The following is a 15,700-nucleotide window of genomic DNA, read 5'->3' on the forward strand; positions in this document are numbered from 1 at the left end:
CCTCAGTGCATAGCAGCTTCTACCAAATGAGTCACAAGGACACACACTGAATACTCTGCCTCTCACATGAGAACTGTTACAGTCAAAATGGGAGTGTCCTAGAGCAGACCTAAGGTCAGGATGAGCACACAAAAAAGGAAAGAATGCACCCAATTATTGCAAGTTAGTACTAAGCAAAACAAGCATTAAATAACCACAGGGTATCTGACAGCAGTTAGCAATTAGGAACACAGAAATAAAATCACCAGAAAGCACAATGCAGAGATGTATAGCTTCCACTAGAACGTCAAGAACCTGTCTCTAGGGGCTTTCTCAACACTAAATTGACTGGGGTCCAGAGACATGTTCCCATGTGGGAAATTCCACGTCCATTAGACTCCCTTGACTGCATAGCTCAAATGTGGGCTGGGCTCCAGGTTTGGGGCATTCCCTCAAGACAAGCTAAGAGCACTGTTCTACTGCTGGGTCTTACCTTGGACTGTTGGCATTAACTGCTGCAGAGGGACTCCTGCATTCACCCCTGGATGCTGGAAAACTACCCCTGGATGACCCACTTCAAGACGAGGTCTCTTAGACTGCTCTAGAATAATTTTCAAGAAAGGTGTCGTTTCATGTAAAAATAAAACCATAGAAGTAGTAGAAAAAACATATATAAGTGTTTTTATAATCTTTGAAAAGGGAAGCCCTTCTATGCTATAAGGGATAGGTTGATATAGTTTCATTAAAATTTTGCAAGTACAAATAAAAGCATCATACAAAGGCCAAAGGACAAGAACTGAGAGACACTGCAACACGTGACTGGCAGAGGCTCACTTAACCATTCTCAAAGCACTCACAAATAATATAAGAAGTTTCAATGCCCAGAACAGTGGACAGAGAACATCAACAGCGAGCCAAGAACAGAGTCACAAATAGTTAATGAGCAATAAAAGCTCCTGTGCAACCTTACTCAGAATCAGACATCCACATCAGAACAGCAGGCGTGACTGTACCCTTATGTCAACAATCAAAGATTACAAGATTTATTAAAGTAAGAAAAATGGACAGATATGAGAGAACCAGAGACTACTGACAGTAATAAAACTGAACATGCTTGCTGGCAATCTGTCAGCAGCACTACATCTTATTCCTCAGGGACCTGGGAAGCTGTTCCTTCAGATCAGCTACCAGATATGACAAATGAACATTTCAGACTAAATGTTAAGTCTCTGTTCATTATGATAGAAAAAACATGTAGCCGGGCGGTGGTGGCGCACGCCTTTAATCCCAGCACTTGGGAGGCAGAGGCAGGTGGATTTCTGAGTTCGAGGCCAGCCTGGTCTACAGAGTGAGTTCCAGGACAGCCAGGGCTATACAGAGAAACCCTGTCTAAAAAAAAAAAAAAAAAAAAAGAAGAAGAAGAAGAAGAAAAAAGAAAAAAATGTGGTGATAACCAAGGAAGACTAGTAAAGACTAATAAAAGTCAACTGTCCAAAGCCATGTGTAGTGGTACACACCTGTAAACCCAGCACTGAAGAGTCAGAGGCAGGAGGGTTCAAGACCAGACTGAGCTACATTGAGAGTTACAGGCCAATCAGGTCTCATGAGACAGTACAAAATAATGATGATGATAGTGGCAGTGGCAGTGGTAGTGGTAGTGGTGGTGGTAATAGCAATAGCTTTTATTATTATTAAAGGTTCATCCACACAATGGAACATGGTGCCATGGTGCTGACAACAGGAGATTCGGGTGCATAAAGTAGGAAAATGACCTATTATAGTCATTTTTTTTTAAGTAACTGTCTATACATTTATATCTGAATTTTTCCTTATGTAAGGAAATTTTGAGCATGAACAGAGTAACATCTTTGAGAATCACAAAATACTGACAGTGGTCCCTGCTGTGGTTGTAGAAGCAGACATGAAGTCAGAGGCAGCTATGTGTCACCTTCTTGAGGCTCTCACATTAAAAAGGAGGAGGAAAAAAAAAGTGTCATCACATTATGGATTGAGGGGGAAGGCAACTTAAAAAGAAGCTTCCACCAGGCAGTGGTGGCACATGCTTTAATCCCAGCACTTGGGAGGCAGAGGCAAGCAGATTTCTCTAAGTTTAAGGCCAGTTGGGTCTACAGAGCAAGTTCCAGGATAGCCAAGGCTACACAAAATAACCCTGTCTCAAAAACCAACTAATTAATTAATTATTGCTTCCAAAGGTGACTATGTAATGCTAACAGTGAGCCATACCATAATGGTTGTTCATGAAAAGTTAGATGGAATGTATAGAATCAACTGATAAATTTATAATTTCAATACAGATAAAAACTTATGCAAATATTTCAGTTGATAATAACCCAAACAAAAGTTAACTTTGAAAGTAGAAATTAAGTTCTTTAGGAACATGTGGCAACTAAACTGCCACTGCACTGTTGGTCATGCTAGGCATACCTGTGGGTGGCATCACCTGTTGCCTCTTAAAGGGGTCGGCTTCTGTGGCACTGCCAGGCCCCACCACTAGGCTCCCAGTCAGAGCTTGGTGCTAGAAAAAAAAAAAAAAGGAATGAGATTCATATTGTTATAATAGACATTCTTATTGTTATAGCCATCAGAAGAGTAACACACACTACACCTACCATACCAATCCCAAACACTGACCTCACTCCTTTTAGTAAGGAGGTTGCTACCTACCTACCAGATGTCTTTAAACACACATGCATGTAATGTACATTGATGTATCAGAATGTAAGATTCTAACTTACCTCTGAGGAGAAAAAAAGAACTTGTAAAGACCCATTAATTCTGGTTTAAATGGAATTTCAAATCATCACAGATCTACAACCTTCAAAACTAGCTTAATTACTGAATAACAACAAGAGGGCTAAACTGGGAAATCTTCCTTTCAGATCTGAGGCTACAGCTTTGGCTGACTTAAAATTATACACTATCTGGCCCAATTTCACAACAAAAGCTCAGTAATACAAGGAAAAGTACAGATGCCTTCCTACTGGGGAACACATAAAAACCTTAACTAGTAACAATCTATCCGAATCATCAAATGTTGTTTTTTGGTTTTATATATATACATACACATACTTACATACATATGTACATGCATACACACATATATGTATGTATATGTATATATGCAAATGAAATATGTATGTTATTTAAGTAAGGCTTAAGTAAAGTAGAACTCAATCTGTACAGGCTATATGGTTTCAGCTCCTGCATCTGACATTCTGTAAAAGGCAAAGCTACGAGGGCAGAAAATGTTCAGTGGTTACAAGAAGTGTGTAGGGATGGGTAGAATGCAGTATGTCTTATCCGATCTAAACCTACAAAAAGCATAGAAACAAGAGGGTGTCACAGCATAAACTACTATAAACTCAGTATTATAAACTCTGGATGACAATAATGTCCATGAAGGATCAATTAAACAAGTGAACCCCTGTGGGTGGTGTCAATAGGAGTAAGATGACATGTGACATGTGAAAGACAAGGAGCTGGGCGGTGGTGGTCAAGTTCTAGGCTAGGCAGGGCTATAGAGTAAGGCCCTGTCTAAAAATTAAGAGACCTTAAAGCTGGGTGGAACATGCTTGTAATCCCAGCACTCTGGAAACAGAAGCAGAAAAATCTCTTAGTTGGAGACTGACTGGGCATACATAGTGAGACCCTCTCCAAAAAATTAAAAAAAAAAAAAAAAAATCAAATGAAAGTGAAGAGTCAGACAGATCTCCATCTGAAAACTGTCCCTGCCATCTCACCATCTCAGCAGGTCTCAAGTAGCAGTGCTCCCCAGTAGCTATAGGCTATGAAATACCTCTAAAGAACTTGGGTCTTCCAATCTCCTCTGTGGGGCACCTTAAACATCACTTGCTGGTACTAATCAAAGGACTATTGTTGGGGGCCAACTTTTAGCAGAAAGCAGCTATCAGCTTTGCAGCCATCTTGAGCCATATACCCTGACATGAGACTTGGATTACAATAGCCTACAACAGCTGAGCACACTCTGATAATCTTGGTTTAGATACCTTGGGTGTGTGAGATTAAAGGTGTGTGACTTAAGCGTGTAGAGATCAGATTTAGAGACAAGACCTAAGGGCATGATTAAAGGTATGACCAAAAGGCATGGCTTAGAAGTGAGACATATAAAAGGTGGAGGCAGACAGAGATCAGAGAATCAGACTATAGAGAGAGAATGAGACACTTAGAGGAAATATACTCTTTAGGGAGACACTTCAGAGAGTACAACTTGGAGTAGGAATTAGGCATTAGGTAGCAGGCACTTGGAAGAGAACTTGGAAGAAGTAACTTGGAACTTGGAGGCACTAGGGACTAGGAACTAGGGACTAGAAACTTAGGACTTGGAGAGAAGAAGAGAGACTGAAGAATAAACAGGATTGAATCGCATTCTGTCTGGTCTCCATTCTTCGATTCTGTCCTCACTCTCTCTCTTGCTGAACCCCCGACCCGCGGACCGGAGCGGCAGCTTGGACCGGGATAGTGGCCGCCAAACTCGGGACAGCCCGGGCCTCAACATTTTGCTCGGGCCTCGACATTTTTTGGCACCTGAACAGGGACTCGAGCTTAGGTCCCAACATTTTTTGGCCGCCTGAACGTGGGGCTAGTGCGGTTCTCAACAGACTATTGTGCATGGTACTGAACTAGCTCTAGGCTTTGAGGCCTAGAGAGAGGCAGGTTTGGCCCTTGCAACCCACAGTGAGCACAGAGGTAGTTCATATTTAACAAATATAGGAGGAAGAAAAGAAAGAGCAGCTGACTAGTCTTCTGTCAACCTGACTTACACTAGAGTTATCTGAAAAGAGAGACCCTTAATTGAAAAAATGCTTCCATAATATCTAGCTTTTCTTAACTAATTATTGATGTGGGAGAGCCCAGGCCACTGTGGGTGGTGCCACCCCCCTACGCTGGTGGTCCTGGGTTCTAGAAAAAAATCAGGCTGAGCAAGCCATGTGGAGCAGCACCCCTCCATGGGCTCCACATCAGCTCCTGCTTCCAGGTTCCTGCCCTATTTGAAGTCCTATCCTGGCTTCCTTCAGTGTTACATTACAATGTGGAAATGTAAGCCAAGCAAACCCCTTCCTCCCCAACTTGATTTTGGTCATGGTATTTGGTCACAGAAGCCCTGAAACAAGAGGTAGACAAAAAAGGAGAAAAGAAATGATCTAAAAATAAAAACATATTAACAGTGGCTTCTCTATAAATGGTATTATAGTTGCAATATACATTAATTCATGTATGTGCACTTTTCTCAGTTTTCCAAATACTCTGAAACAAATGAGTAACATTTATATATCCAAGACAGTTACTCTTTAGTGAAAACTGGCTTGCATGTAGGAGTGACCAAGTAGTCTGTATTAGAGGAAACATACTACAAATAATCATAAGCTCTAGGTGAAACATCCGAACAATGAAGAGACAGGTGATACAGAAAGTTCTGGAAAGGAACCTAGGAAGTTTCCCAATGTTTAGCATGTGGCATGAGGGCAGTCCCCAAACTACACACTGTAGAAAGATGACAGGAAGAGTAGATAGAGACTGCTGGACAGAGGAAGCCCGATCTCTTTGCCTAGCTCTGACTGGCAGGTGTTAGAAGTATGGCTGACCATTAACCACACAGGCAGACAGACACCCTGGCAGCATACAGAGGCCAAGATAAGAAACTAAGAGGTTAAGTACTACCTGCTTTAAAGGAGAACAAATTTGCAGCTACAACACAGTAACCAGATACAGTAGGCCACAATAGTAATCCTAACACTCAGGAGACTTCGACTATAAGGTCAGCCTGGACTACATGAAGAAACTCTTGACTTTAAAAAAGTCAGTGAGGAAGCAGTAAGGTAGCTCAGCAGGTAAAGATGCTTGCCACCAAACCTGATAACCTGGGTTACACATGAGAGATCCCTGATACACACGAGATAAGAAAACAATCAAGTTCCCCAGGTTGTTCTTTGAACTACATACATATGTACACACATACACAATAAATAAATAAATGTGTGTTATATGTTATTCATAGCCTAGACAACACAACATGAGAAAGAAGAGTGGAAGGAATGAAAGACAGGTAGCATGCAGAAGATCCAACTTAAATGATTGCTGCCTATAAAAGAATGCACTTGCCTCCTGGAGGAAGACTAACATCACCAGGAAACTGCTGGCTAAATGTCTGGACCATGGCTTCTGTAAGCCTGGTGCTGTCATCAAAAGTAGAATGGTATCAAGGAAGAAGAGACCTTTAAAGACATCTGTAAGTGGAAAAGACTCAGTAACCTGTTCTCTCTTAATTCAAGTTTTCAGACATCGGGATTTGGAACAGAAAACACAAATACAAAACCCACCTGAGCCTTCTTTTCAAAAGCATGTCCAGTGGAGCTGAAGAGATGACTCAGTAATTAAGAGCATTTTCTGCTCTTGTAGAGGACCAGAGTTTGATTCCCAGCACCCACATCATAGCTAACATAGAAACTCCAGTTCCAATGCGCTCTTCTGGTTGCCATAGGCAACAGAACAAATGTAGTACACATACATACATGTCAACAGAACACAAGTACATAAAATTAAAATCTTTAAAAAAAAAAAAGAGCTGGACTTGGTGGCATACATCTTTAAAGATCCCAGCACTCAGGACACAGAGTCTATGAGTTTGAGGCCAGCCAGGTTTAAATAGTGAGACCCTGTCTCAAAATAAATAAATAAACATAAAAAATTTTTAAAAATTCATTTTTTAAAAGCCATGTACAGTAAAATAGATCAAGATTCCACACCATCGCTGGGCAGTGGTAGCACACACGCCTTTAATCCCAGCACTTGGGAGGCAGAGGCAGGCAGATTTCTCAGTTCGAGACTAGCCTGGTCCACAGAGTGAGTTCCAGGACAGCCAGGGCTACACAGAGAAACTCTGTCTCAAAAAAACAAAAAAAAAAAAACAAAACAAAACAAAAAACAAAAAACAAAAAAAAAAAAAAAAACAAAAAAGAAAAGAAAAGAAAGAAAAAAAAAGGAGAAAAAAAATTCCCACATCATGCCTATAACCTTTCCAGTATACACATAAAAACATGAACACATTCACAAGATAAATACAGAGACCTCTGGATCTGTATTCATATTAGCACAAACAACTGCATAAACCAAAATCTATCCTGAAATTCTTTTTAGAATGCTTAGAATAGCTGTCAGGACAACATATGTGAGAACATGAAGGCTGGGATATTCATATATATCCATCAATATTCTTTGCTAAACATGATGTAACATATGTCACGGCCCATACACTAACTAATTCTCTTCTGACTCACAAATGCTAATACACCCTTAAGAGCACTTCCCTATGGAGACCAAAAGCCTAAACCTGAACCAGCTAAATGGACTACAGCTCTCAAACTGATGGAATACATAAAGAAGTAAACCATGTGTGAGTACATACATAATGCTAGCAGTTTGGACACAGAGGCAGGACTGGACTGCTACAGTTTGAAGTCAGTTGTCCTCTGACCCCCACATGTGCATGTGACTTTAATTAATCATATCATTCAAATGGCTATGAAATATTAAATGACCCATTCCAAGTTTCTGTATTTGAAATTTTGCATGAGAAGGAAAATGGAGAAAGTCACTGCATACCATTGAAACACCAATAATAGGGCAGAGGAGATGGCTCAACAGCTAAAACATGGAGTGTGCAAGTTTAAAAAGCCTAAGCTTGATCCCCACAATCCACATAAAGCCAGATGCAGTGTGTTCATCTAGTCCTTCTATGATGAGATGGGAAGTAGACAAAGCACTGACCTGGTGGTTAGTGCACATCTTCAATCCCAGCATGTGGGAGGCAGAGGCAGGCAGGGCTTTGTGAGGTCCAGGCCAGCCTGGTCTACATAACAAGCTCTAAGATAGTCAGGGCTACACAGAGAAATTCTAAAAAAGAAAAATGACTCTTAAAAGTTGTTCTCTTATCTATACACAGAGAGAGAGACTGACAGAGACAGAGACAGAGAGACAGAAAGAATAAATTAATTAATTAATTAATTTTTTATAGACATTTTTTTGAAGGACCAGGCTGGCATGGTGTGTGGCTCATGGCCTTAAATCCCAGTAAAAAGGATTTGCAAAGCAGAAGCAGTACGAAGCCAGCCCAGTCTACTCAGAAAATTCCAGGCTAGCCAGGCATACATGGTGATTGACTACCTCAAAATAAAATAACCAATAATCAAGAACAACTGGATTGGGACCAATGACTACACACTTTAGAAAGCTCCTAATGTCTCCTTCATTTTTGGAGCCATATCACCACTGATAGACTTCTCTAGTGTATCTGCTAAATTCTGCTTTCTGATGAATCTTGACTTTGTGGCACATCCCTCATTCCCAAAGAACACTCTGGTTGATACTCCTCTGCCTCAATATATACAGCCATTGGCCCATGCTGCTGCCAAAGGATCTCTGGTTCTTTCCAGTTAGGGGTACTTACACACAATGCTGCTTGAGAACGTATGTCACTACACCTATGCTCTGGTACACACAAAATCCAAAAACTCCTCAGGCGTACACTGCTGAGTCAGAAACATGCCCATCACTCATCTTTTCCGGGTGAAACAAAATGTCTCCTCTTGCCTAGATCAGGCACACTTCACCAAAAGAGGATGAAAATCACCACATACTCACATAAACACATATGCCTTGCCTAGAACTCATCTCTGATCAACGAGTATGCTTAAGTGTGAATGTGAATGGCTTAGTCTGCACTGAACACATACATTGGACATCTTTTCATATATTTGTAGGTGCCCTTTACTTTCCACAGTCCCACTGTTCTTACATAAACAGGCCTCTGTATGACATATAAATGCATTGATACATTACATTTCTCCAAATACATCTTTTAGATTTGTTTGCTTGTTTGTTTTGAAACAGGGTTTCACTGTATAAATCTGGCTGTTTTGAAACTCAGTATGTAGACCAGGCTGGCCTCAAACTCAGAGATATGCCTGCCTCTGCCTCCCAGTGCTGGGATCAAAGGCATGTGCCACTACAGCCAACCTAATTGTCTGAAATCTTCTAATTTAAAATTTATCTTCAGGGCTGGTGAGGTAGCTCAGTGGTTAAGAGCACTGACTGCTCTTCTGGAGGTCCTGAGTTCAAATCCCAGTCAACCACATGGTGGCTCACAACCATCTGTAATGAGATCTGACGCCTTCTTCTGGAGTGCCTGAAGACAGCTTCAGTGTACTTACATATAATAAATAAATAAATAAATAAATAAATAAATAAATAAATAAAGCTTATAAATAAAGCTTATAAATAAATAAATAAATAAATAAATAAATAAGATTCCTTAGTTCATGGGTTCTTTAAAAAAAAAAAAAAAAAAAAAAAAAGATTTATCTTCAGGGTCTGCAGAGACGGCTCAGCATGAAGAACACTAGCTGCTCTGCTGCAGGTTCTAAGTTTGGTTCCCAGCACCCACATCAGGTGGCTCACAATCACCTGTAACTCCACTTCCAGAGGATCCAACAGCCTCTATATAAATGCAACACATACATGGCACACACACACACACACACACACACACAGACACATAAAAACAATAAAAAGAAAATCTTTTTTAAAAAAATATTTATCTCTAAGATTATAATGATACCATAAATAATAGAATCAGGTTACTGCTCCACACAAAAAATGAACCATGCTCTCTGGCTGATCTCAAAGCTAGATCAAGAACAAAGATGGACTATCTATCTATCTATCTATCTATCTATCTATCTATCTATTTAATTTTATTTGATTCAGGGTCTCATTAGGTGGCTCTGCCTAGAACTCACTGTGTAGACTACCCTAGCCTCAAATTTGTAACAACTTTCTTGCTTCTTGATTCCTAAGTCCTGAAATACAGAAATGAACCAACACACACACCCCAGAAGATAAATCTTAAACATTTTGTGCCATGAAAAGGTAGGTACATGTCAAAAGTACACTAGAGCCGGCTAGAAGAAGCCTCAGTCAGTTACAAGTATTTGAGCATTAAAATAAATAAGAGCTGTGGAAAGGAGCTGGGTAGTTGCTTAGCAAGGAAAATGAAACCTCCTAGTGAAAAAAGTACACACAGTGGAACACCATGTGGCTTATACCGAAACAAGATCTTATTAAACTCAGCACTTTACACTGGTGAAGATATGATTTCCTATTATAAAGTATTACACAATTTAAGGTGAAACACCATGTATTTAGATTCAAATCACAAATCACACTACTAGACACATAGAAGTATCACTTGATAAAACTCAATATCCACTGATTAAGGGAATTTCCCCAGACTGAAAAAAGACGTCTACAAACTAATGGCTCCCACCCTCATTCAGAGAAGGTCCTATGAACAAGATTGAGTGTTTGGGTTTCCATTGCTATAAGATGCTATCACACTGAAGTCCTGTCTGTACTTCATACTGCATGGGATTTAAAAAGTTAAGACTTAGGGCTAGGGGCTGGAGAGATGGCTCAGCGGTTAAGAGCACTGACTGTTCTTCCAGAGGTCCTGAGTTCAATTCCCAGCAACCACATGGTGGCTCACAACCATCTGTAATGGGATCTGAGGACAGCAACAGTGTACTCAATATATAAATAAATATTTAAAAAAAAAAAAAAAAAAAAAAAAAAAAGACTTAGGGCTAGAGAGATAACACAGTGGTTAAGAATACTGTCTACTCTTCCAGAGGATGAGGGTTCAATTCCCAGCATGTACATGGTAGCTCACAAACATCTAAACTCCAGTTCCAGTTCCAAGGTAATGATGCCCTCTTCTGAACTCCATGGACACTGCATGTACATGATGCACAGACATACATGCAGGCAAAACACACAAAAATAAATCTAAAAAAGAATTAGAGTAAAGCTTTCTTTATAGAAATGATTCTCTATGCTCTGAAAACAAATGAGTTTAACAATAATGCAGAATATAGGCTAAAATAACCAGCTGCATTTTTATGTTTGGAATTAACAGCTAGAAACTGCTGGTTTGTTTTAAGATTTATGTATTTTATATATGTGAGTACACTGTCACTGTCTTCAGATACACCAGAATAGGGCATCAGATCCCATTACAGATGATTGTGAACCACCATGTGGTTACTGGAAATTGAACTCAGGACCTCTGGAAGAGCAGTCAGTGCTCTTAACCACTGAGCCATCTCTCCAGGCCCCTAGAAACCATTTTAAAATACTATTTATAACAACAACAACAACAAAACACACACACACACACACACTTAAACAAGTTAGCATACAACATTAGCATGCTGAAAATTACAAAGCAACAATGGAAGAAACCAGAGAGTCACATTCAAGAACTGAAATACAGAACAGTAGGACTATCAGTTCTCCCCAAACTGGTTTTAACAGATACAATGCAATCCACATCATATCCTAGCAGAATACCAAATCTATTCTGAAACCTACAGGAAAAGGAAAAGGAATACAAAGACAAAAACAAAACAAAGGAAACAGAACCAAGGTGAAATTTATGGTGCCTGGACCAGTGAGATGGCTCATTGGTAAAGGTGTCTGTGGTCAAGTCTTATGACCACGACTGATCATGGTGGAAGGAAAGAGCAGACTCTTGAAAGCAATCCTATGATATCCACTTGTGCACCATGGTATGCACATTCCTGCACACACACACACACACACACACACACACACACGCATGCACACACACACACACTCACATACACGCACATGCACACAAAGAGGAGAGGGGGACAGACACATACCAGGCACTAGCACAGTCAAACACCCATTTGTGAAAACTAACACCTACAAATATGTCACCCCACACAGAACTTCACTAAAATGGATAATAGGTCTAAATGTTAAGTTACTGAACTTCCAGGCACAAACACAGGAGATCTCTGTGACCTTGGACTGAGCAAAATTTTTAGAAATAATTTCAGAAGGGCAGTACATCACCTCTAGGACTTTTGGCTTAGACCAAGTACAAATATAACTCATTTTTAAAATGTTGTTATACTTCATCAAAGTTTTAAATAATTGTTCTACAGACTATAGTCAAGAAAAAAAATTGCAACTAGCACAGTACTGTTGTACCAAAAATTTGGTATCTATATCGTGCAAAAAACTTTGTGCTAAAGTGAACAGTGAGAAACGCAACTCTCACTATTGCTGAGAACAGAAAACCACACAAGGAAAACAAAAGTTTAGCCCTATAAAGTGAGTATATTCTCCACATATGACCCAATAATCAGATTCTTGATTCCCAGGCATCCCTGCAAATGAACACCTATGTACACACAAAATGCTCTCTGTAAACAATTACAGCAGTTTTATTTGTGAATCCCTAAAACAAACACTCAACTACCCATCAAAAGATAAAAGGGTAAAACTGCTTCCTCGGAACATCACCAGGAAAACAGTCTAACTTGTAAAATCATATGAGGTTGGAGAAACTTCTTAGTGTCTTTTCTTTTATTTATTTTATGTGTATGGGTACACTGTTGCTGTCTTCAGACACACCAGAAGAGGGCATCAGATTTCATTACAGATTGTTGTAAGCCACCAGGTGGTTGCTGGGAATTGAACTCAGGACCTCTGGAAGAGCAGTCAGTGCTCCTAACCTCTAAGCCATCTCTCCAGCCCCAACTTATTAGTGTCTTAATGGTCTTGCAGAGAACACAGGTTTGACTGCCAGTACTCAAATAGTGGCTTACAACTGTCTAACTCAAGTTCCAGAAGATCTGATGACCTCTTCTGGTTTCCACAGGCACCAGGCACACACATAGCATACATACATGCATTTAGACAAAAACACTCATACACAGGAAGTAAGTGTATGAAGTAAAGGGAAGTAAAGGCGGTGGTGGCACACGCCTTTAATCCCAGCACTTGGAGGCAAAGGCAGGAGGATTTCTGAGTTCAAGGCCAGCCTGGTCTACAGAGTGAGTTCCAGGATAGCCAAGGCTATACAGAGAAACCCTGTCTTGAAAAACCAAAAAAAAAAAAAAAAAAAAAATTAAAACATACCAAATTCTCAGACTAGAGAATGTGTGCTAAGAAGAGAAACAGGAAAGGTAACCTGGATAAGCAGCCTTCCTCCTTGGAAAGAACAGATTAAACCCTCTCAACCTACAAACTTTGTGGTCTTCGTTTCAATAACTTATAAAGGCTGCCACAGCCATGATAGAGAAAAATTAGGTTCTTTCCCATTTTGGCCAAACTGTAAGCAAATGTGCTTACGTTAACCAATTTCTGCTTCCTAACATCTTTTGGAATATAAGAACCGATGATGACACATTATGGACCCACGTATCAGGAAGCAGTAACAGTATTCGGCAATCAGGAAAAAAAAGAAAAAAGAAAAACCCACAGGCTGACCAGAAAGATGATGATCCATGGTGATCCACGATTCCAGTACACACCACCCTGGAAAAGTCACAAACTTAAAATGCTGGGGAGTACTCACCAGAGGACAGGAAGGGCCAGACCATACAAAAAGTACATGGGGACTTTTTTTTAAAGCTGTGCTGGGAAGTAGACCACTCTTTGGTTTATCAGCGTTCACATAACTATAGACCAAAGCAAAGTGACCACTACTGAATGCTAAGCAAACAAGTACTTAAAGCGCCATGTAACTGACTGATTAAAATTTCATCTTTTGATGGGTAGTTAAGTGTTTCTGCTTTAGGAATTCACAAACAAAACTGCTGTCATTGTTACAGAAAGCACAGCATTCTCTGTGTACATGGGCATTCATTTCATTTTCATAAACACTTAAGAGCCAACAGTCTGATGGATCATATGTGGAAAGTATGCTCAACTTACAGGCGAGGGTTAAATGAAGGAGCAGAGAAGCTCAAGGTCTTCTTAGTCTACATAGTGAGTCTGAGACCAACCTAGGTTTCTTAAGATCCTTTCTTTAAATTTAAAAAAAAAAAAAAAAAAAAAAAAAAAAAGGAATTCTTAGTGATTCGCAACTATAACCCCACCAGCATTTGGGAGAATGGTAAAACTATTTTAAGTCTGAGATCTGCCGGAGCTACAGAATAAGTTCCAAGTCAGCCTAGGGTAAAGTAGAAAGAAAAGGGACTGGAGGAAGGAGAAGAAATCCACTTTAAGTCTTTACAGTAGTAACTGATTCAGAGCAACTCATCAGTAGATGCTTGAAATAGTGGGTAAAAGATTATTACATTTGAGGACATTCATATAATTTATATCCTCATTTACAGAAGGAAAATTAATGTACACTGAACAGGCCAGGTGGATACCACCTCAGATACTTCAAATTAACATCACCAGTAAGGACAAGGCAATACCATGGCCTGGTAACACGATACACTGAGAAAGACACACTGTCATTTCTATGACAAGACTACATTACTTGAACATAATACTACGGTATGTCAGACAATCCCATACAATAAAACATTCCACAATATAACTGGTCTATATGCTTCAGAAACAACCATCACAAAAGAAAAACAAAACAAAACACACACACACAAAAAAAAAAAAAAAAACAAAAACAAAAAAAAAAACAAAACCCCAGCATAAAGAAAGCCAGAAAGAGAGGCATGACAAGGAAGGACTATGGGTATCCTGAACCAGGTTAACAACTAGGGGGAAAACTGAAAAGGACTTGGTCCTACAGAATCTAAATCTCAACTGTCAGTCACATAGCAGTACCAGGTTACTGTGGCATTTCCTGATCTGCCCTTATCTATCAGTAGAAGCCACTTAGAGATAGGGGTCATGATACCATATGGAACTGCATAATAATGAGAATGAAATGCAAATGAGCAAAAGCTAATGGCAGTGAGTCAGACAAGGCAAAGAGGCTTCATGTATGTATGTATATATGTATGTATGTATATATGTATGTATGTATGTATGTATGCATGACTATTATCAGCTTTCATGTTTGAAATTATATTAAAATTAAAAGCAAAAACAAAAATATCACCAAAGACAAAACTGCTTTCAGAAGTCAGCACACTCCAAAGCTAGCATGTATATGAACCTCAGCTTCATGAATGCATTCTGGTCTACTTCACTAAGAAATTTCAGTTCTAAGAACTATTGGTGATTCACACCAATATTTCCTCCAGCTAAGGAAAAATTCCTACTATATCTTTTCGATTGTTCTGTTTTGCACTGTTTTCAAAATACAGGTAAGACACAAGAAATAACAAACATTAAACACAGCACACAAGGAACCCTATGCATACAGTAACAGGACTTTGAATAATAGAGGACATGCACACTACAAGCTACCACCACATTGCAGGTCACAGAAAACAATGCAGTAAGGTCTGTGTTGTCATTCACTCATGCAACTGAATTTCAGAACTGTATATGCAGAAAGACTTTTATTGTTCAAAATAAGGAATGGGCTCTGGAAAAAAAAATGCCAAAGAGCAAATAGTAAATTGAAAGTTAAAATATCTGGATGAAAGAAACGTTTGGGATGAGACTACAATTTAGAACCATCAAAAAGTACCTGAAACGGTTGCTGCTGGGATGAAAAAGCAGCAGAAACATTTGGCGGAAGCTGGGTTGCTATAGCAACGGGAGTCCCAGTCTGCCCATCCTTGCCTGTCACAACCTTTACCTGAGAGAAATATTTTGAGAAAAAAAGGTAACAATTTTTAAGACTGCTCAAAATTATTAGAATTTCATTGCTGACAGCTCACTAATTTAG

At 39.6% G+C, this 15,700-nt stretch overlaps 1 protein-coding gene across 16 annotated transcripts in view; it reads right to left on the reverse strand.

Moving 5' to 3' along the window:
* Ep400 (E1A binding protein p400) overlaps positions 1 to 15,700 on the reverse strand; it is a 109,486-nt gene that overhangs the window by 78,132 nt on the left and 15,654 nt on the right. For 7 of the 16 annotated variants that reach the window (XR_013106952.1, XM_076922360.1, XM_076922352.1 and 4 more), the window contains exons 3-5: positions 15,500 to 15,610; positions 2,425 to 2,515; positions 473 to 580 (exon numbers count right to left, since the gene is read on the reverse strand). Coding sequence is in view for 15 of the 16 variants with exons in the window: in XM_076922360.1 (XP_076778475.1) it covers positions 473 to 580; positions 2,425 to 2,515; positions 15,500 to 15,610 (310 nt within the window). In the remaining variant the exon portion in view is untranslated. The remainder of the gene's footprint in view (positions 1 to 472; positions 581 to 2,424; positions 2,516 to 15,499; positions 15,611 to 15,700) is intronic. The other 9 variants (XM_076922357.1, XM_076922362.1, XM_076922355.1 and 6 more) reach the window with 3 other exon arrangements.

The sequence above is a fragment of the Arvicanthis niloticus genome, chromosome 24, assembly GCF_011762505.2.
Source record: "Arvicanthis niloticus isolate mArvNil1 chromosome 24, mArvNil1.pat.X, whole genome shotgun sequence".
NCBI classification, from domain to species: Eukaryota; Metazoa; Chordata; class Mammalia; order Rodentia; family Muridae; genus Arvicanthis; species Arvicanthis niloticus.